The 25,274-nt window shown below is 35.1% G+C and overlaps 1 protein-coding gene across 2 annotated transcripts; it reads left to right on the top strand.

The window, feature by feature from the left end:
* Window positions 1-21,836: 21,836 nt before the first annotated feature.
* On the top strand, window positions 21,837-24,976 carry LOC131029313 (transcription factor MYB33). Of its 2 annotated transcripts, XM_057959755.2 has the most exons (4): window positions 21,837-21,991; window positions 22,186-22,529; window positions 22,715-23,807; window positions 23,995-24,976. In XM_057959755.2, exons 2-4 carry the CDS (start codon window positions 22,200-22,202, stop codon window positions 24,306-24,308), a joined length of 1,737 nt encoding a protein of 578 aa, XP_057815738.1. In that variant the 5' UTR covers window positions 21,837-21,991; window positions 22,186-22,199; the 3' UTR covers window positions 24,309-24,976. The 2 variants fall into 2 exon arrangements, with proteins under 2 accessions (XP_057815738.1, XP_057815737.1); XM_057959754.2 differs by lacking the exon at window positions 21,837-21,991 and having other exon boundaries at window positions 22,000-22,529.
* The last annotated feature ends 298 nt before the right edge of the window (window positions 24,977-25,274 follow it).

The raw sequence follows: 25,274 nt of genomic DNA, 5'->3' as shown, positions 1-25,274 counted from the left end.
TTAGTGAGCATATATCGATGACTGTGCATAAGTCACTGACCTTGCTAGTGAACACAATGAGCCAGTTCACAATGCTAAATCAACAATGTAGATATCTAGAAGGATAAGTGTTGACATCAATGATAAAACTAATGCAACACATCCATAATACCAACACTTACTAGATAGGATTTGAGCATTGGGAGGTAAGGTGTCCTAAGAGGTGATTGTGTTGGTTCACAAAATCTAGATCATCCACAACTACCTCTTAACTATAGGAACCAAATTTTGAATCGGTGATGATTCTGGCTAGGGTTGGCTTTGATAGATCAATCAAAATGCATGCCCTCACTGTCTTTTATGTATATTCAAAAGGGATTAAGTCATGCTTCATGAAAATTCCAAGTTGGTTTGCCATAGCTTGAACTAGATCCAAACCTCTATACTCTAGAGGTAGAGACGGGAAAGAGAACCATCTTGGAACAAATTTTATGCCTACAAATTTTATGTTGAAATTGGGAAGCCAAGGTAGGGTAGATAAACCAATACCTTCACAAAAATAATCCTTTTTCTTATGATTCCTATCACGGTCTGCTTTGGATTCAAACATTGCAATAAAAAACCTTCCCCTTGATCAATGAAAAAAATGTCTGACAACCCTTTCCATGCCAACAAAGCCCATTTGTGTAGGATATTGATGTTGATAGGATTAGAATCTAATTTTCCTACCAATGTTGTTTCCCTGAAGATTTTAATTTGGGAGCTTAATACCTCTTCTGGGATGGTGATCTTATAGGTGCCTTTTGTGTCTCCTCTTCCCACATTTGAAGACTATTGATAAGTTTCTTTTTGTTGTTGGGTGATTGGCTTCTTTCGAACCTAAACTTTGAGAGTATCAACTCTGTTATTCTTGTCCCTGTTGTTATGATGAAGAAATTCCTTATTTCTTTCTAAGTTATTATTTGTCCTCGGTTCTAACCCTGCTTGGTTTAGTTTGAAGGGAGATACGAGGGTGATATTGTTGGGATAGGAGGGAAATCTCGACTTTCTCATCTTAGAACCCCATTGTCGACCTGAGCCAGAGCTATTCCCATTGTTTAAGAATTTATTCTGGAATGATGTTTTTCTATTTATTGAAATGTTGTTTGGGAATGTTGACACTGAAGGAGGGTTTGAGCGCTTTTTCAGTTCCTTCTGATACGACCAAAAGCTTCTGTCATCTTGGCAAATGTCGAAAATGGGTTGTTTCCTTTGGTATCAATGAGAAGAAACTTGGAGAGGCACCCAGTTTGGTTTGAAGATCTAAAGGGAGGGAATCTGCCCTTCTCATTCTGCAAATGTTTAGTAACACCCGTGGTAATATAATCATGTCTCCATCTCTGCCAATGTTTATTTTGTTTAATCTGCCAGGGTTTTCGATCCTCCTTTCTGACTTTGTTCCTGTGATCCTGCCATCCACACTATCGATCCCTGTGAGATTTTACCTGGTGATTTTCAAAAAACTCTTCCCACTTCAGAGCCATCTGCCCAGATCCATCTTCATCTTATCAAATACTTTTTTTCTATGGAAAATGAATTTACTAAACAAAGTGAAAAATATACTATTTTTGAAATCAAATTATTTTCCATTGATGAATGTCTGTCTCTTTAAATTTTTGGATTTTTTATTTGATGGTAAGGGTCACCCAAAATAGAAAGGATTGGTTGTTTCTATCTTTTTAAATATCCTCCTCTATGTATATCCTCCCAAAAGATTTTGAAAAGGTTTTGAATTCAAATACACATGACCCCTTCTTAAAGTTTTAGGGTATTCTCTATAGTTTCTTTTAGGTCTCATGATTTTGGATCAAATATATCAACTATGCACAACTATTAGGCTCCTTGAAAATAATTCATAATCAATACCAATTAATCATACAAAACCATTAGGCTTCTCCAAAAGAATCCACAACTAATAACGAGCAATCGTATCTAACCCTTAAGCCCATTCAAACCTCTACAAACAACATTCCTACATGAAATAAAGTTAAAATATCTATAGACACCTAGAATTATCCTATCTAATTAAATAAATATTTTATTTATTTATTTTAACCTAAGCCTTCTATTAATTAAATAGATTTTTATTTATTTAATTAATTCACTAATCCTCTTGTAGCCTTTTCTTATTTAAATAAATATTTTTATTTATTTAAATTACTTTTTTCCTAAATTAAATAAATATTTTATTTATTTAATTGCTCCCACTTCCTCTATTAACTAAATGAATTTTTATTTATTAATTAATTCGTTAGCTTTTTCTCTTCATGGCACATGTCATTTATCTCTTAATTTTCTTCTACCTACCCCTTCGTTATTTTATTATTTTCTTTTACCTACCCTTTAATCCTAGCTGACCATTTCTTTCTTTCACCTCCTAATCTTATCCCTCCATTTTCTAAAGTGTCTTCTATATAACAGGATTATTTCATCCTTATCAATCCTAACTAATGCGTCTATCAAACCTTTATGCAATCAAGCGACTTCACAACCACAATCCGTTCTTTGTTGAGCTCTTGTGCACATATAAAATCCGAGAGAAAATATATCAAACAAGATCAATGGAGATAGTAGACAATGAAGATCAAACCCTACTTGGCATGTGAATAATATTATTATTTCAATTTGTTAATTTTCATGTTCTCAGGTTTCTTCATTGGTGTATTGTGAATGTTTTATTGTAGAACTAGGATTGTTTGTGGTTGGATCTTTTTGGTTTTTCAATAGTTTTCCATCATCATTTTTCACCTCACATAATATCCATTACATAAGTCACAATATCTATCTGTTTGTCCTTAATGGATCTTATATCTCTACTTAATCTTACATCAACCAAAGAAGAGTCCATGAAACAAGAAATAGAAGAAATAAGAGCTAGGCCCCTAAGGACAACACTAGAGTAGCATCAACCTCACATACATTGGATTCTCAATATTTAGGTGTGAAGATTTTAATCTTATTTATGATTTTTTTTAAATAAATAATTAGTGGCTAAAGTAGTTAATTATATTATTTTAATTATCAAATTTCTCCAATATTGTAACATTATATATATATATATATAATTAGTTAAAACAATCGAGCAATTAGTTAAAACAATCGAACAAAGAATTTCATCCATCAAAGGAAACTTTGTTTAGCACACAAATATTGAAATTAGTAATTCACTCTCATTCTAAACAAATAATGAGTATCTTAATTCACAAGTAAAGAATAAAATTATTTCATTTAGGATTTGTTTTCATACACATGTATTAAATTCTCTTTATTTTTATTTTTTTTTGCATCATCACACTTAATTGTTTAGAGGGAAAATTTGATTTATTATTTTTTACATTTACATATTCATGAAATATGTACATGTATGCACATTTACAAATATTAATAACAAAAAAAATTAAAACAAAGAAAAAGCAAAAACAAACAAAGAAACAAACAAAACATGGAAAAAGGGTAAAAAGTAAAAACTTTAGAACCTTTCACATTCAAATTGAGGAGATCCAAAATTTAGTCTCAAACAACATAACAATAGTAACAAATGAAATGATTCAATAGAAATAAGCACATGCAAACCACCAAGTTTCATACATACTTGAACTTACAATCGCACTAGGATCTACTCTTTATCCACTCTTAACAACACTATAGCATTTCATGCTTATATATGTATAGAGTGAGAATATATTGCATAGAGGATACTCAAAGAGAACTATGAGAGTTGTTTCCAACCCTTATAGCAACTAAGATTATTGAATATGTAGTAATTTTAGAAATGATCTACAAGATATGGACAAATATTAGCCATTGAATAAAAATATTTGGGAATGTTTTCCGAACTAGAAACTATTTCTATGAGCATAGCCCATGAGTACGCTCATCAAGAGCTCTGCATTAAATTATAAACTAAAGTCACTACACCTAATGATAAGGTCATACCTCACCTTAACAAAACTACACCTATGGGGTGATTTTTTCTCATGGACAAAACAAGGCACATGGATGCCCACAACACAAATTGATATCATGTCCACCACAATGCACTTCTTCAACATGAAGAGAGTAATCATCTAAAATCTTTGTCACTCCACTTGCTTTCATCATGTGAGAAAGAGTGACTGTCAATAATTTGTCACATATGTTCATGACCATTTGTGATTTTTATACAAATAGTGGTGAGACACATTTGGAGTGCACAAGAACAAGCTAATAGTAGCCCCTTCTTAATAAATGATAATGTTATGAATAGTGGAACTTTCATTAGATATATCCCTCTAGTATTTTTCATTAAAAATTCTTCCTTAATGCTAAAATATGACCTAGCCCTAAATAACCCAAGCAATTATAAATTAACGCAAATTTATCTTAAACTAGTAATTAATGGTTTGTGTCCATGAGTAGTCCAATTTTCTAATTCTATTTGGAACTTTCCAATGTTGGATGTAAACTATTAATTTCCCTTTTTGAAAATTGTCATTGGCTTTCAATTGTTTGAAAATCTAAGCCTTAAGTAGATAGGAAAATGTACATAAGAGATCTTTATTTTTCGGTTTAACAAATTATACTTCAATCTTTAGATATAACTATTGATTATTCATACTTCAATTTTAAAGAACTTTATCACTTCTTGTTCCATCAATCCTCAATTTGCATTAAAATTGGCTTCTAGGGATTGAATGTTTCCTCTCCTTTAGTCATTAATTACTCGAAGTCTTTACAACAATAACAAATGTTGAAACAAAAATATAGAATGGGACTAATAATTTATATTAAGTGTTAGAACTCTAATATAGACTAATCCAATACAAAGGATAAATACACATTGAAATATAAGAGCTAGAAACTAATTTCAAAAATTAAAAAGGGTGTTGTAGCTCTCATTCGGTAGATATATACCATTACTTAGATATTTTATTTATATAAACAATGATAGTTACAATATATATTTATATAGTATCCTTATTTTATAGATGTAATGTGGTGAAATAGGTGTTCATAGGCTTAGGAATGCAAACTGGGAATGCGATCTATTTCACAAAAGTATTACATTGATGAGAGGGGTGAAATCAATAGATTCGACCTTAATTATGTGACAAGAGTTTAATGTTGATTAGACTCCACTTCTCTTTTGTTTGTGTTGAAATAGATAATGTAAAGATGTAAATTGAATGCTATATCAGGGCTAAAGATGGAAAATTGACATAAATTAACATGAACCAACAGTTTTGGAATTGATATGCATCTATAAACATAGATCTGGAATGAAGAATATGAGTAAAACCTATCAATGGAATCTGAGCCTAAAAATGCAAGACAAAAATTCTCTAGGTGGCCCTATCCTTAGAATGTCAAATGTGGACAAAAATAACTTTTCTAGAACTAGAATGATGCTCATAATCTACACCAGCAATTTCATCAAAAATTTGTCAAACATGGTTGTGTGGGGCAACCTTGTCCTCTACTTTTCGCGCCTACAAAAGTTAGATTTATCTCTATCTATTGTACCTAATTCTGCAATTATAGCTTTTGAACCTATAACCTGCACTCAAAAAAGAGAATTTGGGTTGGGAATAGGGGTTTACCTAAGTCAATCCTTGGGTTTGGAATTAACCCTATAATTGAAATTGAAATGAAATGGAAGTGTAAAGTGTACCTTTTGAGGGCTGAGGCTAGATCTAAATTAAAATGTTGAATATTGGAATGTGATACCTTTATGAATCTTGCTTTGAAGTCTTCATGCCAAGGTTGATGTTGTCATGTAGGATGTAGGATGTCTTCATATAATTTTGATCATGGATGCCATCTTGAATGCTTGAGACTTGAGTACTTGACATCTCCTTTAATGTCTTGAAAATTCTTGATTGCTTGCGCACTTCAAATGAATTGAATTCAAACTTGAATCATGTAGAGAGGATAGATGGACTTGATTAAATGGGGGATAAGACTTTATTTTATACCCCACAACATTAAACGTATTTAAAAATTTTAGATAGGCTAACACAAGAAGGGAATTCCTACTCATATTTCATGACTGATGTTAGGAACAAAATTGGGCCCCTTTAAGTGAGAAAATGGCACATGGGGTGCCTTTGTCCAACTTATCATGGTTGAACAAAGGTCCACAGACTAGATGCTTGGTGAAACTTGCAATCTGAAGCTGGTGTGAGAAGAATCAAAGATGGTCAAAACACGGAAGGCCAAAATGTCAATGTGAGGCCTAATTAAGGATGAAAATTATATAGGGATATAATATATGATGCTACATTTATCCCCCACTTTAGTGGGAGTATGAGCCTACACTCATACTCTTGGTAAAATATATAATAATATTGAAAACATTTCATCAAGATATCAAAAAGGCAAGACGCACCAAGCTCCCAAGGACTTAGGATCTTATCAATCTAATATCAAGACAAAAGAAGAAACACATGAAGAAAAGAGAGAGTGTGACTATGTTGTCCTAGTAAGGATTATGTTTACTATGAGTCATGTTGAGAAAGAAAAATTTGAATTGAAAAAATGGTGCAAAAGATTGCAAGAAAAAGGCCTAGTTTGCAATGTAATTTGAATAATGAATTGACATGTCATGGTGCATGATCAAGGTTTACAAAGAAAACTTTGTGGTGTGTGCACAAAGTGTAACAAAGAGCAAACTGTGTTCCCTCACATTAAATCGATTTCATGCATCTTACTAGGAGAAATTAGTTTAAGGTAGTATACATGGATCCAAAAGACAAGCACATTGCCACAATAATATGTCCTTGAGCAAGGACAAATCAAGGGTAATGGAGCACATGAGGGATGCATTAATTGGGGTTAGTATGTGAATTGGATAAATCATGTATATCAAGTATAATTGGATTAAATTGACTCCATCCCCCAAAGGTAGTGGAACTACAAACACAATGGAAGAAGAGAACATAAGATGAACAACAAAAGTCTTTTTGGGTCAGCATGGAAGAGACCAAAAATAGATGTCTCAATGCTTTGCATCATCCCCAAGTAAACAACACAAAGTCATATTTATGATAATAGCACATGTACAACATGACATGAATACGACATATAGAAGAATTGAGATACAAATAGAGGAATGCCACAATAGATTCAACCTCTTTATTACCTTGAACCAACAAAGCGACAAGGGTCATACAAAGAGAGCCTAACATAACAAAAAGACATATCAAGCAACACATCACAAGGGAATCACATTCCATGCAGACAAATACATAAAACAAAATCCACTGCACAAGTGAGGCTAGTCTAGCAAGTCATTTGCCTCCCAATATTTCTTAATATTTATTAGGGATGGTGGACAAGATGTTAGAGAATCCACAATAAGCATGATAGATGGAGCTAAAACAAGTTCCAAACAAGGTCCATGCTCTAATGATGAGTCACTTTCTCACTAGGAGCTACAATTAATGCTTTTGAAAATCTCAAAGATAAGTCATGATTAATCTCCATAGTTTCACACATATCATCAGAATCATTAGTATCCACATTGTTAGCATCAACATCATCATCATCATCATCCAAATTAATATAATATGATCTTTGATGTATAATGGAAATGAATCATCATTTTTCGATAATTTTAATTTTTGATGCGGTTGATGAAGATGAACTTCCTCCCTTGAGCCAAGAAGAGGTTGGAAAAATGATATCAAGTCAACATTTGGCATCTTAGGGGAGGAAATGGGTTGGGAAGCAAGCTCATGAGCCTTACTACAATTTCTTTATCAACATTATCTCGCACTACAATTTCTCTTGGTTCAACTCTAAACTTGTGAAGGTTGGGGATCAATCAACATATAGAATTATTTTCTTCCCTTGTAGGGGGAGGAATAGAAGAAACCTCAGTAGGTTAAGAGATGAAGGATGTTGGGCACTTTCCTCTATAGGATGTAGGAAGTGGGACTGCAAGATATATAAGATGAATAGAAGGTGTGGTAAGAAGTCCAGGTCCAAGATGAGGAGGAAGAATGTCCATAGGTGAAGGATCCTTAGGTTTACTCAAGGTCAACATCCTTTCATGTTTAAATTTCCAATAAGATAACAATAGGATATCTTTACACAGTTGCAAAGGTTTGGGTTTCTTAGGCCAAAAGAAATCTAAGGTGAAGTTTCTACAACCTACCAAGGGTTTATAAAGACTATGATTGTTCATGATAATAAACCCACCATGCGGGAACTTCAAACATGTATGGATGGTAGAAGGGATATCTTTCATGCAATGGAGCCAAGGATGATCCAATTTCACACAAAATAGGTCAGATGTAGGGATAATAGTAAAGGTAACATCTAAGCACTTAGTGCCAACCTCAATGATAAGAGTGATGGAACCTATAGTTGGACAAACAAATCCATCATGCACCTTAATCATAACATTATATTTGTCATAGGTGTCTTGATTAAATTCTTGATTATAGAGATGTTATTCAGTAATAATATTCACCATGCATACTAGATCAATGAGCACTCCTCGTGATAGATTTCCTTTAATTTTCATAGTAATGTATTGGTCCATCTAGTGCATCAATAGTATCTCTTGAGTTAAAGGTAATGTGAGGATTAGGTTTAGGAATTTCTCAATAAGATTGACAACATTTATAGCCTCTACACACATCTCATCAACAACTATATTAGTTGAAGGTTTTAGGCTAGACGAAATTGGTAGAATGAGAAGGCAAAGGATTGGTAAAGATTTGATATCTTTTATTAGGTAGTTCTACAAAAAAAAATTCTTTATCATGTTAGATAGTTCAAATAACCAAAAGACAACTGAGAGGGGGGGTGAATCAGTTGTCATAGATTACCAGAAGCATTAGCAATTTAAACTTTAATACCAGAACCTAAAACAATAATACCGGAATAGTAGTTAATCCAATTAAGCATAAACAATAATCATAGAATAAAACCCATCCACAAAACACCAAGATTTGTACATGGAAAACTGATAAAGGGAAAAACCATGGTGGGAAGCCTACACACAGTCAGATAATACTTCTACAGTAAGTATGTGAATTACAATGAAGGGGTTTGCACTTGCAGGAAGGCCAACAGCCTAGAGCACGCTTCTCATCACAAAATGAGCCTCGCTGACTATATATAAATCCATACTACAATCCGAAGAAGTGTTGAACTGCAAAAGATAACATCTCCTATGCTTGAGTAGAGTTCTGGTTAAGCTCAATACCAGAGGACTAAATCCTCTTACACAAACCCAATTTGATCTCCAATGATCAACCAACTCCTCTTCCTGAATGATATTACATTATTCACACATTATATTCCTTGACCAAGACCTCTTACAATAACCATGATGATCTACAATGAGATCTTACATCTTATTTATATAAACCCTCAAATATAAACAATCAGGTCGACCACTAGACAACACACCAATTTCATAATTACAAACCATGTCGGCCTAAGACCAAAAACAAATAATATCCACACATAAGACATCCTAGAAATACAACAATAGGTCCTATCCACACATTTCATTAATGCCTGTCCATAACCTAGATCAACTGAGACCAAGTATAGGTCCACATGCTTCAACAATGATCTCCAAACTCCAAGTCTCAAATGTGATCACCAATAACATCCTAAAACTCCATCAGAAGCTGCACCAACACCAATTATGCAATGCATCAAAGATCTCCACCAAAAGCTTTGCCAGTGAAACCCTCGCCGGAACCAAAAATCTATCTTCTAAGTAAGCAGGATAGCATCCAATCACCAAACCAAAACCAACTGACCAAATATGAGTGTGAGTATCATGAACAAGCTAATTCCATCACCAGATTATACTGGAGTCTACCAGATAATGTCGGATCCAAGTTAACCAAAAACTACTCAACCTACTGGGACTAGAAGGGTGTCAATAAAACATCCAAAAAGCTAGTGTTGACATCAATGACAAAACATCAATGCAACACATAATCAATTCCATCAAATGACCAACAATATCCCCCTTTGGCATTGATGGCAACACTAGATGTGAAAAACATCTAAGTATCAAGAAATGCCAAACAAGTCTCCCCCTATGGAAGATACCCAACAATCTCCTACATATAGCTCTGAATATCAATATATTTCCCCCTTTGAATAATATCTTTGTAAATTTCTAAATTTATTTTTCACATCACTATCTCTCTCCCTTTGACATCAATGCCAGAAAGTTGACAAAAATATCAAACCAAAAGCATAAGCCTCTGAATCTCAAAGCTAACTACTTCCCCTGAGCAGTAGCATCCCACATCAGTGTCGGAATGAATGTTAGGTCCTGAAGACAACTGAGAGGGGGGAGGGGGTGAATCAGTTGTCCAATAAATTCAAACCAAAATTTAATGCTTAATATCGGTAAACCAAACTTTATGTCGGTAAACAGTTTTATCAGTTAATTGCAGTATTGGTAAAGATTAATGCATGAAACATAAAGACAATAACATCCACAACACATAACACAAATATTTGTACGTGGAAACCCTGTAAGGGGAAAAACCATAGTGGGAAACCTTACCCACAATTAGATGATACTACTGCAGATAGTATCTGTGTACAATATGGAGTCTGCACATGCAGAAAGGCGAGCTGCCTAGAACTCACTGCTCATTCACAAAATGGAAGTCACACTGACTACAATTGGATGGTTAAATCCAATGATAATGTACTGCTCAAAATAGCATCTTCATATGTTGGATTCAGTACCAGTTAAGTTATGATTATCTTCTCAAAACCTTCCTTCAATCTTCAAATGATGTCTGCGCGTATAGCTCTGCTTATTTTCGCATATACCTTTTTACAATACTTTTTCCAATCACATATCAATCTCACAAATGAGATCTTACATATATACTGAAAGCTAAGACCAAATGTGTAAGTCGGCTTACAAATAATATTACAATAAAATCAATTACAAATAAATCATTATGTGATGCATCATGTTGGCTCAATGCATTTATAATAATAATAAATCATCTCCATAATGTGTCGTGCTGATCTGGAATAAATATGCTTACCGGTGCATAACATGGACCTATTTGCCTGTAAGAGCAAATATACAAACCTGAATAAATCAATAACCAAATCACCATAACCAAGTGATCAAATAATGTCTTTGACATAACCAGGTAGTCTCCAAGTCATTCCAAGTGTCGGTGAACAATATAACCTAGCGGTGAACCAAATACCGGTGACTATGCATAAGTCACTGACTTGCCGGTGAACATAACCAAAGATCTCCAAGTGATGATAAGTGTTGACAAGTGTTGACATCAATGACAAAACCATATCAACATATCCAAAATACCAATAATGAATAGTATCTCTGATAATACATGTTGGGCTGATGCCAAACCACATCAAGCAAGTCTCTGTCAGAGGAGCATAAACCCCCAATCTCTCTCTCAGGTACTCAAATGATTCCTTGGATAAAGGTTTAGTAAAAATATCTGCAATATGTTCTTTAGTGTTCACATAAAATAGTTTAACTTCATTTGCTTCCACTTTCTCCTTCAAAAAGTTATACTTGATAGATATGTGCTTTGTCCTAGAATGAAATACCAGACTCTTTGATATATCAATAGTAGTAGAGTTATCACAGTGAATAACTACCGATGCATCACAATCCACCTTTATATCCTTCAACGTTTGCTTCATCCATAAAACTTGTGTATAGTTAGTAGTAACAACAATATACTTAGCTTCAACAGTAGATAAAGAAGTACATGATTGTTTCTTGTTGATCCATGAAACCAACTTCTTTCCAAGAAAGAAAGCTCCATTGGAAGTACTTTTCCAGTCATCAACATCTCCAACCCAATCAACATCTGTATATGCACATAAAGTAAAGTTATCACTCTTAGGGTACCATAAGCCATATTTTGATGTACCTTGCAAGTATCTAAAATCCTTTTCACCGCCATCTCATGTTTTTCTCTAGGATCACTCTAAATTCTTGAAACAATACAAACAACATTCATAATGTCAGGCCTAGTCCGAGTCAAATACAATAGGCCTCCAATCATAGATTTGTATCTTGTAGGATTTATCGATGCAGAAACATCTTTCCTTGTCAATTTCTCACTTGTAACCATAGGTGTACTTACTGGTTTAGAATCTCCCATACCAAATTTCTTCAACAATTCCTTAGCATATTTAGTTTGACAAATAAAAATTCCTTTGTCAGTTTGAGTAATCTGCAAACCTAAAAAAAAATCATCTCACCAATCATAGACATCTCAAATTCTTACTCCATATTCTTAGAAAATTCTATGCATAATTTATCTTCACCTCCAAAAATAATGTCATCAACAAATACTTCAACAATCAGTATATCATCATCAGTGATTTTATAATATAAATTACTATCAACACTACCTTAGTAAAACCAAGCTTCAAAATATATTTATCCAACCTTACATACCAAGCTCTAGGTGCTTGCTTCAATCCATATAAAGCTTTATTTAACCTGCAAACCATATCAATATCATCTAATAGTGAAAAACCATCAAGTTGCTCAATATAAACTTCCTCATCAAGATCCCCATTCAAAAATGCACATTTAACATCCATATGATAAACCTTGTAGTTTTTATAAGTAGCATAGGGAAGAAATAATCTTACAGCTTCAATCCTAGCTACCGGTGCAAAATTTTCTCCATAATCAATTCCTTCCTTTTGAGAATATTCTTTACAAACCAATCTAGCCTTATTCCTTGTAACTTGACCATCCTCATTCAATTTATTTCTATAAACCCATTTAGCTCCAATGACATTTTTATTTTTAGGCCGAGGAACCAAAGTCCATGTGTTATTTTTCTCAGTCTGATCTAATTCTTCTTCCATAGCTTTTAACCAAAATTCATCTTTGCATGCCTCAATTATTGATACCGGTTCAACTTGTGAAATTAAACATACCTCATTAGTTGCTAGTCTTCTTCTTGTTATTACTCCATTGCTCTTATCCCCAATGATTTTATCTTTAGAATGATTCAATCTCACATACCTAGGAGTCTTCTGACTCTCTATTCCTCTTCCATGTTCTTCAGTTACTGTAGAATTCTCTGATGTTGCCAGAGTAACTGATTCAACTCTTTATTCTGGTAAAGGTGCTATTGGTTCAGATATAATCATTTCCACTGTCGGTTCCTTCTCAGAAACTCTTATTTGACTTTTTCTCAGCTCATCTACTTCGACATTAGCACTCTCCACAATTCTCTGCAATCTCTTTTTATAACATATATATGCTTTGCTTTCATTAGAATAACCAAGAAATATGCCTTCATCACTTCTAGGATCAAATTTACCAATAGTATCATCTCTCCTGATATAACATTTACCACCAAAATTTCTGAAATACTTAACTGTAGGTGTATTGCCAAACCATAATTCATAAGGTGTCTTACCGGTTTCTCCTTTGATATGTACTCTGTTGAATGTGTAAACCATTGTACTAACTTCTTCTCTCCAATAGATATGAGGTATATTAGCTTCCATCATCATTGTTCTAGTAGTATCCAAGATAGTTCTATTTTTTCTTTCTACAACTCCATTCTGTTGAGGTGTTTAGAGAGCAGAAAATTGTCTTCTTATACCATGCTTGTCACAAAAGTTATTAAACTCACCGGAAGTGAATTCTCCACCATGATCTGATCTCAAACATTTAATCTTTAATCCTGTCTCAATTTTCACTTTAGCCTTAAAGATTTTAAACTTTTCAAATGCTTCAAATTTTTCTCTAAAAAAAGTAACCCACATCATTCTAGAATAATCATCAATGATTAGCATGAAATATCTATCACCATGAAAACTTTTAACTCTAGTAGGGCCACATAAATCAATATGAATAAGATCAAGAACATCATTTGATTTATCTTGTATACTCCTAAAAGAGGTTCTGACTTGTTTACCCATTTGACATTCTTTACATATCGGATTACAGGGCTTCATAATCTTAGGTATATCTCTAATAGCCTTAGTTGAACCGATCTTCACAATGCAATCAAAATTCACATGACACAACCTTTTATGCCATAACCAACTCTCATCAATCTATGTAATCAAACATATCTTCTCACCGGAGTTCAAATGAAATATGTTACCTTTTGTCTATTTACCGGTTGCAATCTCTAAGCCAAATATGTTAATGATTTTGCATTTTCCATCCTTGAATTGTAATTGAAATCCCTTATCTACCAATTGTCCTACACTCAGAAGATTATGCTTCAAACCTTCAACATAATAAACATTGTCAGTATTGTTCTTACCATCCAATGATATAATTCCTTTTCCTTTGATCATACATGCCTTGTCATCTCTAAATCTAAGTAGTCCACCATCAAATTCTTGCAAAGACAGAAACTTCCCTTTATCTTCATTCATATGATGTGAACAACCACTGTCAATTACCCATTCATCCTTATCCTTAATTTTAGCAGCAAGTGCCTTCTCCTCAGGTACATTCTCTTCCAGTGTCGGATCATCTTCCTTGATAGCCAAGAATACCTATTCTTTCCCATTGCCGGATCCACTAGCAAATTCTTCTACCTGTTCATCATTTGAATCAGTAATGCCTTCCTCATCCGCTATGTAGCATGATTTGTCTTTGTTTTTCTTGAGTCTATACTTGTTATGATATCCAGGGTTAGGCTTAAATGATCTTTTAACTCTTTCTTCAAATCTTGAATTCCTTTCAAGACATCTAGATGCAAAATGACCAATCTTATTACATGCAAAACATTTAAAAGGTGCTTTTCCTTCATACTTACTTCCTATCGGTTCTTTTGGTACTCTTCTAGCAAATAGTGCTTCAAGTTGCTCAAACTCATCATCTTCTCTCTTCATATCTTCTAGTTCTTTTGCATATAGAGCTTTCCAGTCTTTCTTATTGGTTGTAGATGTAGATGCATGAAAAGCAGGTTAAGTTTTCACAGCTCCAGAAGATCCAAATTCCTCAAGCTCAAAAGCAGATAGTTTCCCAACCAAAGCATCTTTGTTGACAGATGTATTAGCCATTGTTCTCAACTCATTAATAGAAGTAGCCTTCATTTTGTAAGCTGGTGGTAGGGCTCTCAAGACTTTAGAAACAATTTCATCTTCGCTCAAAGTTCCACCACAACATTGAATTCTCATAACAATCTCATTTACCCTTTCCATGAATGCAGTAATCCTTTCATCTTCTTCCATCTTCAAGTTTTCATATTTCACCTAGTAACCATCAAGTTTAGCAATCTTCATTGTAGGGTCACCTTCATTAAGAGTCTGCAACTTATCCCATATAGCCTTTCTAGATGATTTGTCTGTTAATCCCATTATTTACTGATCATAAAGTGCACACAAGAGGGCTTCTCTTTCTCTACAATCATTCTCAAGCTCCTTGTCTAGGTTTGTCGGAGGAGGATTGCTAGATCTTGGATTAAAGGGTGTGACACCATTCTGTGTGATCTCCCAAATCTCCTTGCCAAGACATCTCATATAAGTCTCCATCTGAATCTTCCATACTGTATAATTTGTTTCTTCAAGCCCTTCGAAAGATAGCTCCAAAAGAACTGGATGAACTTGAATTTTTAGTTGCCATAGGATCTTCCTCAAGCGGTTAAGCTTTCTGCAGAGAGGACCAAAGCTCTGATACCAATTGTTATACAATTCAGATAACTGGAAGACAACTAAGAGGAGGGGGGGGGGGGGGTGAATCAATTGTCACAGATTACCAGAAGCATTAGCAATTTAAACTTTAATACCAGAACCCAAAACAATAATATTAGAATAGCAGTTAATCCAATTAAGCATAAACAATAATCACAGAATAAAAGCCATCCACACAACACCAAGATTTGTATGTGGAAAATAGGATAAAGGGAAAACCACGATGGTAAGCCTACCCATAGTCAGATAATACTTCTGCAGTAAGTATGTGAATTACAATGAAGGGGCCTACACTTGCAAGAAAACCAACAACCTAGAGCACATTGCTCATCACAAAAGGAGCCTCATTGACTACATATAAATCTAGACTATAGTTCGGAGAAGTGTTGAACTGCAAAAGATAGCATCTCCTATGCCTGAGTACAATTCTGATTAAGCTCAATACTAGAGGACTAAATCCTCTTATACAAACCCAATTCGATCTCCAATGATCGACCAAATCCTCTTCCTGAATGATATTACATTATTTGCACATTACATTCCTTGACCATGATGATATACAATGAGATCTTACATCTTATTTATACAGACCCTCGACCATAAACAATCAGGTTAGCCACCAGACAATAAACCAATTTCATAATTACAAACAATGTCGGCCTAAGACCAAAAACAAATAATATGCACACATAAGACATCCCAAAAATACAACAATAGATCATATCCACACGTTTCATTAATGCCCGTCCATAACCTAGATCAACCAGGACCAAGTATAGGTCCACAAGCTTCAGCAATGATCCCCAAATGCCAAGTCTCGAACATGATCACCAACAACATCGTAAAACTCCATCAGAAGTTGCACCAACAACAATTATGCAATGCATCAAAGATCTCCACCAAAAGCTCTATCGATGAAACGCTCGTCGGAACTAGAAACCAATCTTCTAAGTAAGCAAGATAGCATCCAATCACCAAACTAAAACCAATTGACTAAATATGAGTGTGAGTATCATGAACAAGCCAATTCCATCACCAGATTATACTGGAGTCTACTGGATCATGCCGTATCTGAGTTAACCAAAACTACTCAACCTACTAGGACTAGAAGGGTGTCGGTAAAGCATCCAAACAACTAGTGTTGACATCAATGACAAAACATCAATGCAACACATAATCAATTCCACCAAATGGCCAACATATCATTCACACCCTCCTTAGTTATAATATTGGAATCAATAAGGTCTTAGATCACATTCTTCAACCTATAATACTTCTTAGTATCATGGCCAAGTTGATGATGGTATCGACAAAAAGCTTGAGGATCGAAGGAAGTTGTTAAAGGCTTAGAGGTGTCTATGGGTTGCATGGAAGGAATCTTAATCACATTAGCATGGATTAACTTAAGCATGATACTATGCAGTTATTTATAAGGAGTAAAATTACAACATGTGAAGATTGATGATAAAGGGGCCACACCTTAAGTTTGTGGCTACCACTTGTGTATTAATGTGATTGGCAGAATTTTTGTTGATCTTGTTGAAGTTCCGGTTTATTTATGAAACGTTTGAAATGATTGATGGTGAGTACCCTCATTTGTTATCAATCGAAGCCATTGACGAAGAGGAATCAAATTGGCTCACTTGAAGTTGATAATTATGAAGCCCTGTGCATAAATATGTGAAATATTGAAAATTAGAAAACTAAAGCTTATATCTAATATCCTTTTGAAAATTATTAATGAAAATTCTTTGAACATCACCATCAAACCCAAAAAGCAATTTGTGAATGCAAAATGTTTATATCTACCAATGAAATTGGTCACTTTTTCTTTAACTCCTTGCTTACAATGCATCAAATTAGTTAAAGTATTGAGGACTAATATTATTTTGAAAATGTTGCACAAATGCATTATCCAATTGTTGAAAATAATGGATTGATTGAGGAGGCAGTGGACAATACTATTGCAAAGCCTTATCTCTAGAGATACAAGTGAAATTGTTTTCCATGCCTATGATCATGAGAGAAGTCACTTCACAATGTTTGGAATGTTTCACAGGAGTTTGGGGGTCACCTTTTCCATTGTGTAACTCCAAATGGGGAATATCTATGTATTGAGGAGTAACAACACAAACAATGTCATCAGAGAGTGGGATAGCTATGCCATGTGTAGGAACGTTGAATTTGGATTGCATTAAAGAAGCCAATTGTTGTTGGAATGATGAAACACTTTGAGCTAGATTGTTTATAGTGGCTTTGGTGGATGAGTTGGAATTGGACACATTGGATTGTGATGGAGGTGTAACATGAGGATAGATAGGTGGAGCTTGAGAATAGGAAGGTGTAACATTATTATAGGATGGGTATAGAAGATGGTTGTGACACAAATGGAAGGGTAGTGGAATGAGGCATGTAGGAGTATTGATTGATAAAATTATGCCCATAACTAACATGTGTAGAATTAAAATTTTGTGTAGTGGTAGCCATGATGGAAGATATATATGTAGGAACATTAAGAAAAGATGTAGGCATAGGAATGGAATGCTCAACTTGAGTTGTAGGATTGGAAAGACCAAGAGATTCAACACAACTTTTCATTGGCATAACATTGGAGTCCAACAATATGAGGAATGCTACACAACACTTCCACACCAATTTCATCACTTTGAATCATTATCCTCAAGTATTCAATCAAGGGGATTGCCTCACTATTCAAGTGTTCTTGACCCATCCATTGTTGAAGTTTATGAAACTCATGGTCAAGCTTCCCCAATTGGTCACTAGTTAGTTAATTTAAGGAGTCATCCTCATCATAAGAAGTGCAAGGGGAATGGTTATCCATAATTTTAGGTATGTCTTGTGTAGGGATAAAGGATTCACCCAAGTTCCCATGGAATAGGTTTTATTCAACCTAGGCTCACACCCCTTAGTGTTTAAACTTTGGGAAGCCATAAGTCTATAACTTATTTTCACCTAGATATTGGATGTAGGTGAAAGGGTAGTGAAACTCACACACAAAGAGGACAAAGCTAATGAAATGGATTTATACTCACAATGCCTCTTATGTAATTGAAAATGTAGGTAAAATATATGATTAAGCGATGCAATTTCCCAATAGAATGATTGATTAACCAATTAATTAAGCAATGCACACTAAAGAAATGAACAATTAATGCTTCTAAATCTAAAAATAACATAAAATAGAAATTATTCTGAGCATATAAATCATAAATTATGCAACACACAAGTTAATTTTATCAATTTTTAGGGTTTTTGTGAATTAGACCTCTAAATTTAGTGCATAACCAATGTATTTCAGAAATAATTGCAAATGTGAATTAATTAGATGCATACAAATTAGATCTGAGATGAAAAATTAGAATTAATGCAAGCACTATTTTTAGTTCACCAAAATGTAATGTAGTGAAATAGGTGTTCACAAGCTCAGGTGTGCAAACTAGGTACTAGATCTATTTCACAAAATTATTATATTGAGGAGAGGGGTGAAATCAAAATATTCAACCTAAATTGTGTGAAAATGTTGAATGTTGATTGGATTTCACCCATCTTTTGTTTGTATTGAAATTAATACTATAAAGATGTAAATTGAATGCTAGCTCTAGGGCTAAAGATGAAAATTTGACATAAATTAACATGAACTAGCAGTTTTGGATTTGATATGTAGTTGTAAACATAGATTTGGAATGAGAGAGATGAGTAGATCCTATGATTGGAAGCTAGGCCTGCAAATGTGAGACAAGGATGCTCTGGGCGACCCCATCCTTAGAATGTTAGATGTAGACAAAAGTAACTTTTTTAGAACTAGAATGATGCTCAGAATCTAGCCCAAAAGTTTTGCCAAAAATTTGTCAGACATAGGTGTGTGGGGTGATCTTGTCTCCCACTTTTCATGCTTGCAAAAGATGGATTCGTCTCTTCCTACTTTGCCTAATTCTATAATTACAACTTTTGAACCTATAACCTACATACAATAGAAGAAAAATTGGGTTGGGAATAGGGGTTTGCCTAAGTCAAGCCCTAGGTTTGGAATTAACCCTATAATTGAAATTGAAATGAAATGAAAGTGTAAAGCTTGCCTTTTCAGGGCTAAGGCTAGATCTAAATTAAAATGTTGACTATTGGAATGTGATACCTTGATGAATCTTGCTTTGAAATCTTCATGCCAAGGTTGATGTTGTCATTTAGGATGTCTTCATATAGAATCTTAATCATGGATGTCATCTTGAATGCTTGAAACTTGAATACTTGACCTCTCCTTCAATGTCTTGAAAATACTTGATTACTTGCTCACTTGAATTGAATTGAATTCAAACTTGAATCATGTAGAGATGATAGATAAACTTGTTAAAATGAGGGGGTAAGACTTGCTTTTATACCCCACTATATCAAACATGCTTGAAGTTTCAAGATAGGTTGACATGAGAAGGGAATTCTCGCCCATATTTCATGATTGTTGTTAGGACCGAAATTGGCGGCCCCTTTAAGTGGGACAAGGGTGCTTGGGGAGCCTTTGTCCAACTTATTAGGGCTAAACAAAGGTCCACGAACTAGATGCTAGGTGAAAATTAGAATTTGAAGCCAACGTCAGTAAAATCAATCATGGTCAAAACACCAAATGCCAAAACGCCAAAGTGAAGCCTAAGTGAGGATGAAAATTGTATAGAGATACAATTTATGATGCTATGATAGATAATCCCTTCCTCATTTAATATAATTTTTTATTTCTCTATCACATATATCTATCATATATTCCCTCTCTTTTATTATATCTTTCTAGATTATATCACATCGATCATCATGTGTACTTTGCACTACTTGTTTCTTATTACTCACATTGTTGCATGTTATAATGTCTAAATACAATATAAGAGGAGACACAATGTTCTTTATAAGTGTTTATTCATTTGTCATGTTTCTTTTTGTGTCACAAGGTTGTATAAGACGACATTGTATTGCATTGTTTCTAAGTGTTTTTGCTTTGTGTCTTATTCTTTTGACAATATTGGCGATATGTTTGCAATATGACATATATTTCAAAATAGATGAAGAACCTTACCAACAATGTATATGGATGTGTGATATAATTACAAATTTCTCAAATTTAAACATCATATATATTCAATTTCCCTTGACTCGAGAATATCTCCAACTAATTTAGAGTTCTTTTAGATATAATAATCTATTATTTTATGTGCAAGTATTTCTAAAAAAATGTGTATACTTTTTGCTGATAGATTGTTGAGTGCAATTCGAAAAAAACGTTTCAAACTTTATACATAATTTTTCCAAATATCCTTGCACGTATACATGGATTGTGGAAAACTCATGCCTACTATATTATTTTATATTAAAATTTCAAGTCACACTCTTAATCTATAAAGAAGAATAAATGATATTTTTACCAATATCTCCAATTGTACCCTCCTCAACTTTAATAAAAAAACACTTTAAAAAATTAATTTTTCCAAATATCCTTGCACGTATACATGGATTGTGGAAAACTCATGCCTACTATATTATTTTATATTAAAATTTCAAGTCACACTCTTAATCTATAAAGAAGAATAAATGATATTTTTACCAATATCCCCAATTGTACCCTCCTCAACTTTAATAAAAAAACACTTTAAAAAATTGTTTTATTTTTGGTTATTGAGCCTTAAAGAAATAGGGAATCAGTAATAAAAAGCATTGTTTATGTTAGGGTTGAAAATTCCATCATAGAATTTGATGGTGGAGGATATATGCCAATCGAGTACGACTCTATGAAAGATGGAGACGGGGCGTAATGATGAGCAGGAAAAGGGAAAAGCCCCAAGTGAGGGGACGAATGGATTAAAAGGCGAGTACTTTGAGCTCAAAATGAGGCGAAACTAGGCAAAAGGACGAATGTACGAGCTGAGGTATGCTCACGAAGTACACACTGATTAAGCCCACTTTTGACAGGCAAAGTAAAAGAGAGAATCTTTCATATTATTTAATTCTTGGATGATGAAAAGGCATGCCCAACATCTGTCAGACAATGGATGATGCATAGACATGGAGATGTATGTATGGAGAGTATGGGGGGATGTATGAGCATGGGGGGATATACACATATTGTGAGTTGGATGGTCTTATTCATGGTAATTGTGACGGAATGTTAAGAGAGTAGGGCTAGTGTGGTTTGAATGATTACAAAGGCTTAACGTGTCGAGATGGGAAGGGGTGGAATTGAAAGAAGCCGGTTTGGAATTCGCATGTGGGTGGGCGAGATTCGTATTGGGTTGTGGCGCATTTGGTGAAATCAATAATCCCTGTATGTGGGTCTCTTCTCCTTTCTCTTAACTCTTTTAAAGCTTGTCGCCATTGCTCCTCCACTTGACGTTGAGGGTATATACACATTGTCTATGTGACATAGGTAGTGAACTATAGATCAAGGAACATAGTTTTGTGATTGTTGGTGCTGCTTTTTGTTGTGTTGTGTGATGTTTGGCTGTGATGGTGATTCAGCAACCAGAGGGAAAATGAGTTCAACGACGAGTGAGAGTGGTGCTGGGAAGGATCAGAAGGCATTGGAAGGAGGGGATTCTGGAGGTGGGTCTCTGAAGAAGGGGCCATGGACCTCGGCAGAGGATGCAATACTGGTTGAATATGTGAAAAAACATGGAGAGGGGAATTGGAATGCAGTGCAGAAGCATTCGGGGCTTTTTCGCTGTGGGAAGAGCTGTAGGCTTCGGTGGGCTAATCATCTCAGGCCTAATCTAAAGAAGGGTGCTTTTACTGCGGATGAGGAGCAGATCATAATTGAGCTTCATGCCAAGCTCGGCAACAAGTGGGCGCGCATGGCTGCTCAGGTACTTTGGTTTTTGTTTAACTTTGTGATTTTGAAACAAAGTCTTTGATTAATTGAAGAAAACCCATGTCTTAGTTTTGGCTTTTTTAATTTTGATTCAAGATTGAATGCTACACAAATAAAATCAGACATCTTGAAACCCCCATGTTAATTTAGACCATCTATTCATTTCATTTTTGGGTTCAGCTGCCTGGGCGTACTGATAACGAGATTAAAAATTATTGGAACACCCGGATCAAGCGGAGGCAGAGACAGGGGTTACCTCTGTACCCACCGGATCTACACCTGCAGCAACAATCTAATGATAATCAACAGAATCAGCAGTCTGTCAATGGTGGAGATTTATCCCATCATCATCATCATCATCATGAGTTTCTGTCTAGCTCCTCCAAGCTGGATATTCCAAATGTCACCTTTGATAGTCTCAAGCCTGGCCAGCATTCATTGGCATACTCTTCGTTTCCTGCATTGACAGAGGCTTCCATGAGTTCTATACTGAATCAAGCCATGGGATCATCACAGAGCTACAGTTTGATGAACCCAATCCAGCGTGCAAAGAGGTTGAGAGAAGCTGAGAACCTGATGTCCTTCGGTGCAGGTGTAGGGGTAGGCGGAAGCGGTATGTTCTCTTTTACCCAGCTGGATGACAACAGCAAGAGTATTGTGGAGCCATGCTTCAAAGCTGCAAGGCGGCCATATGGTCAGCCTGGTAGACTGGATGGGTTTGTGGCACACAACTTTTCATTTGATCCTGATCCAAGCAATAAGAATCCCAGTCATAGCCCATTGCCCTTTGGGGGTTTGATGACGGGAAGCCACACCCTTCTGAATGACAATTTCTCTGCTTCTACATCCTTATCAGGTGTGAAGTTGGAGCTCCCTTCAAGCCAATATGCGGAGTCTGTACATACCACAGGCACGCCCCTTGAGATGGTGAACTGTAGTAGTAATAACTCGTTCACACTCTCTCCTCCTGCTCCATCCACCCATGTGGATTGCTTTGCTCCTCAGAACAACGGATTGTTAGAAGCATTGCTGCCTCGTACAATGGGTGGCGGTGGGGTTAAGCGGTCTTCAGAAACAAATACTCAATTGCCACCAATTTCTTGTAGCAGTAACCAAACAAATCGTGTTGTGGCAAGTAAGTCTGAGGCAGAATGTGAATACAGTGATCCCATCACTCCTCTGGGTGGTTGTGCGGCATCAGTATTTAGTGAAAGTACACCCCCTTTGAGCACCGGTCCCTGGGATGAGTCTTCATCTACTCAATCAGCAATTGGTAAGCATTTCTTTTCTGATATGTCTATGTTTAGAAAAGAGTAGGGGAAAATGCTTTTAAGGGTCTGTATCTTCTGTTACATGTTTCTGTTGCTGAAACCATTGTGACCTGTAATTGTTTGTTAAGGTACTGATTTTTATCCCTAAATCTGAGTAGGTTAATCATTTTTCATTGGCTCCTGTCACAGGGGCAAACATAAAGACTGAAGAACCCACTGAATTTATGTCTAGTGGTAACTGTGGAGACGATGAATTTTCTACTCTATTGAATCTTGCAAAGCCAGATGTTTCTCCTGTCTCTGATTGGTATGATTCCCATGCCGAAGCTGGAAAGGAACAATCTACAGTGAGTGATGCTCTCGCCACTTTGTTCAATGATGATTTTTGTGCTGATATTCAACAGCTGACCTCAGCACCCTGTACATCGAATCAAGCTTGGGGGCTTGGATCCTGCCACTGGAATAATATGCCTGGTGTCATGCAAATGGCAGATCTTCCTTAGAATTGAAATCATGTTATCAACTGCGGAACAGGGTCTTGAGATACTGTCTATGCATCAAGATTATTATAAAGACCAGCTAGATTCTATGTCTTTGTATGGTATTTGTTAGCAAGTTGCTATGATTGCAGGCTAACTGACCTACAAATATTTTTACATTAAGGAGCATATTGGAGGTCAAGAGAATGATTTCCAGAATTATGGATATTTATAATTTCTTCAAATGACATCCATCTATTATGTGTGGGCTAAGCCAGATTTCGGTGGAAGAGATAAAGCTTAAGGTTGAATTAGATTAGTGAGTTAGTGTGATAGTATAGGAGTCAGATCAAGCTCATGGAAATGCATAGTTGGTAGTTGCTATAAAAGTCTTATCATATACGATACCAATCCACCATAAACTTTTTATTATCTGTTGGTCCTTGCATAAAGTGCTCTCATCGCTTTTGTAATGATTCTTTAGATTTTACTATGCAATCTGGAAGGGTCATATGCTGTCTGAACATTATATCAGAAAATGTAGCGTTGGATGTTGGTGTGGTAGTTTTACCTTTTCCTTTCAGTTTCGCCATATCCACTTGCTTCAAATGACCTGCACAGCAATTGTTGTGGGATGTTTTATGATATTGTTGGAAATGTCAAGTTGTTTTTTTGGCTTTTGAGTTTTTAAATGGGCTTTATCTGTCAGATAATGGAAATTCAATGTTTATAACATTTTATTGTTTACTGAAATATTCAATCTAATATTAAATTTTCACAAAAATTTAGACAGCTTCCATGTATTTGCCACAGTATCCAAAGACCTATGTGCTCATTTGATAAGTTGCCAGCAAATATGAAGATTTAAACCGCTTTGATGACTACGCTGTAAAAATATCTGTCTAGACTGTTTGAAGGGCTCTGGGAGAAATAAAGAATTATTGAGCATTTTGATTCTCTTTTCACAATTACTGGTTGCAGTTCCATTCT

This window comes from Cryptomeria japonica, chromosome 10 (assembly GCF_030272615.1).
Source record: "Cryptomeria japonica chromosome 10, Sugi_1.0, whole genome shotgun sequence".
Classification (NCBI taxonomy): Eukaryota; Viridiplantae; Streptophyta; class Pinopsida; order Cupressales; family Cupressaceae; genus Cryptomeria; species Cryptomeria japonica.
The sequence above is the reverse complement of the archived record's forward strand: the minus strand, read 5'-3'. Positions and strand labels throughout refer to the sequence as shown.

Coding starts and splice junctions, on each gene's coding strand:
- LOC131029313 (XM_057959754.2), top strand. CDS start 22,161: ATGTTTGGCTGTGATGGTGATTCAGCAACCAGAGGGAAAATGAGTTCA. Junction 22,530..22,714: donor GGGCGCGCATGGCTGCTCAG/GTACTTTGGTTT, acceptor TTTTGGGTTCAG/CTGCCTGGGCGTACTGATAA. Junction 23,808..23,994: donor ATCTACTCAATCAGCAATTG/GTAAGCATTTCT, acceptor CTCCTGTCACAG/GGGCAAACATAAAGACTGAA.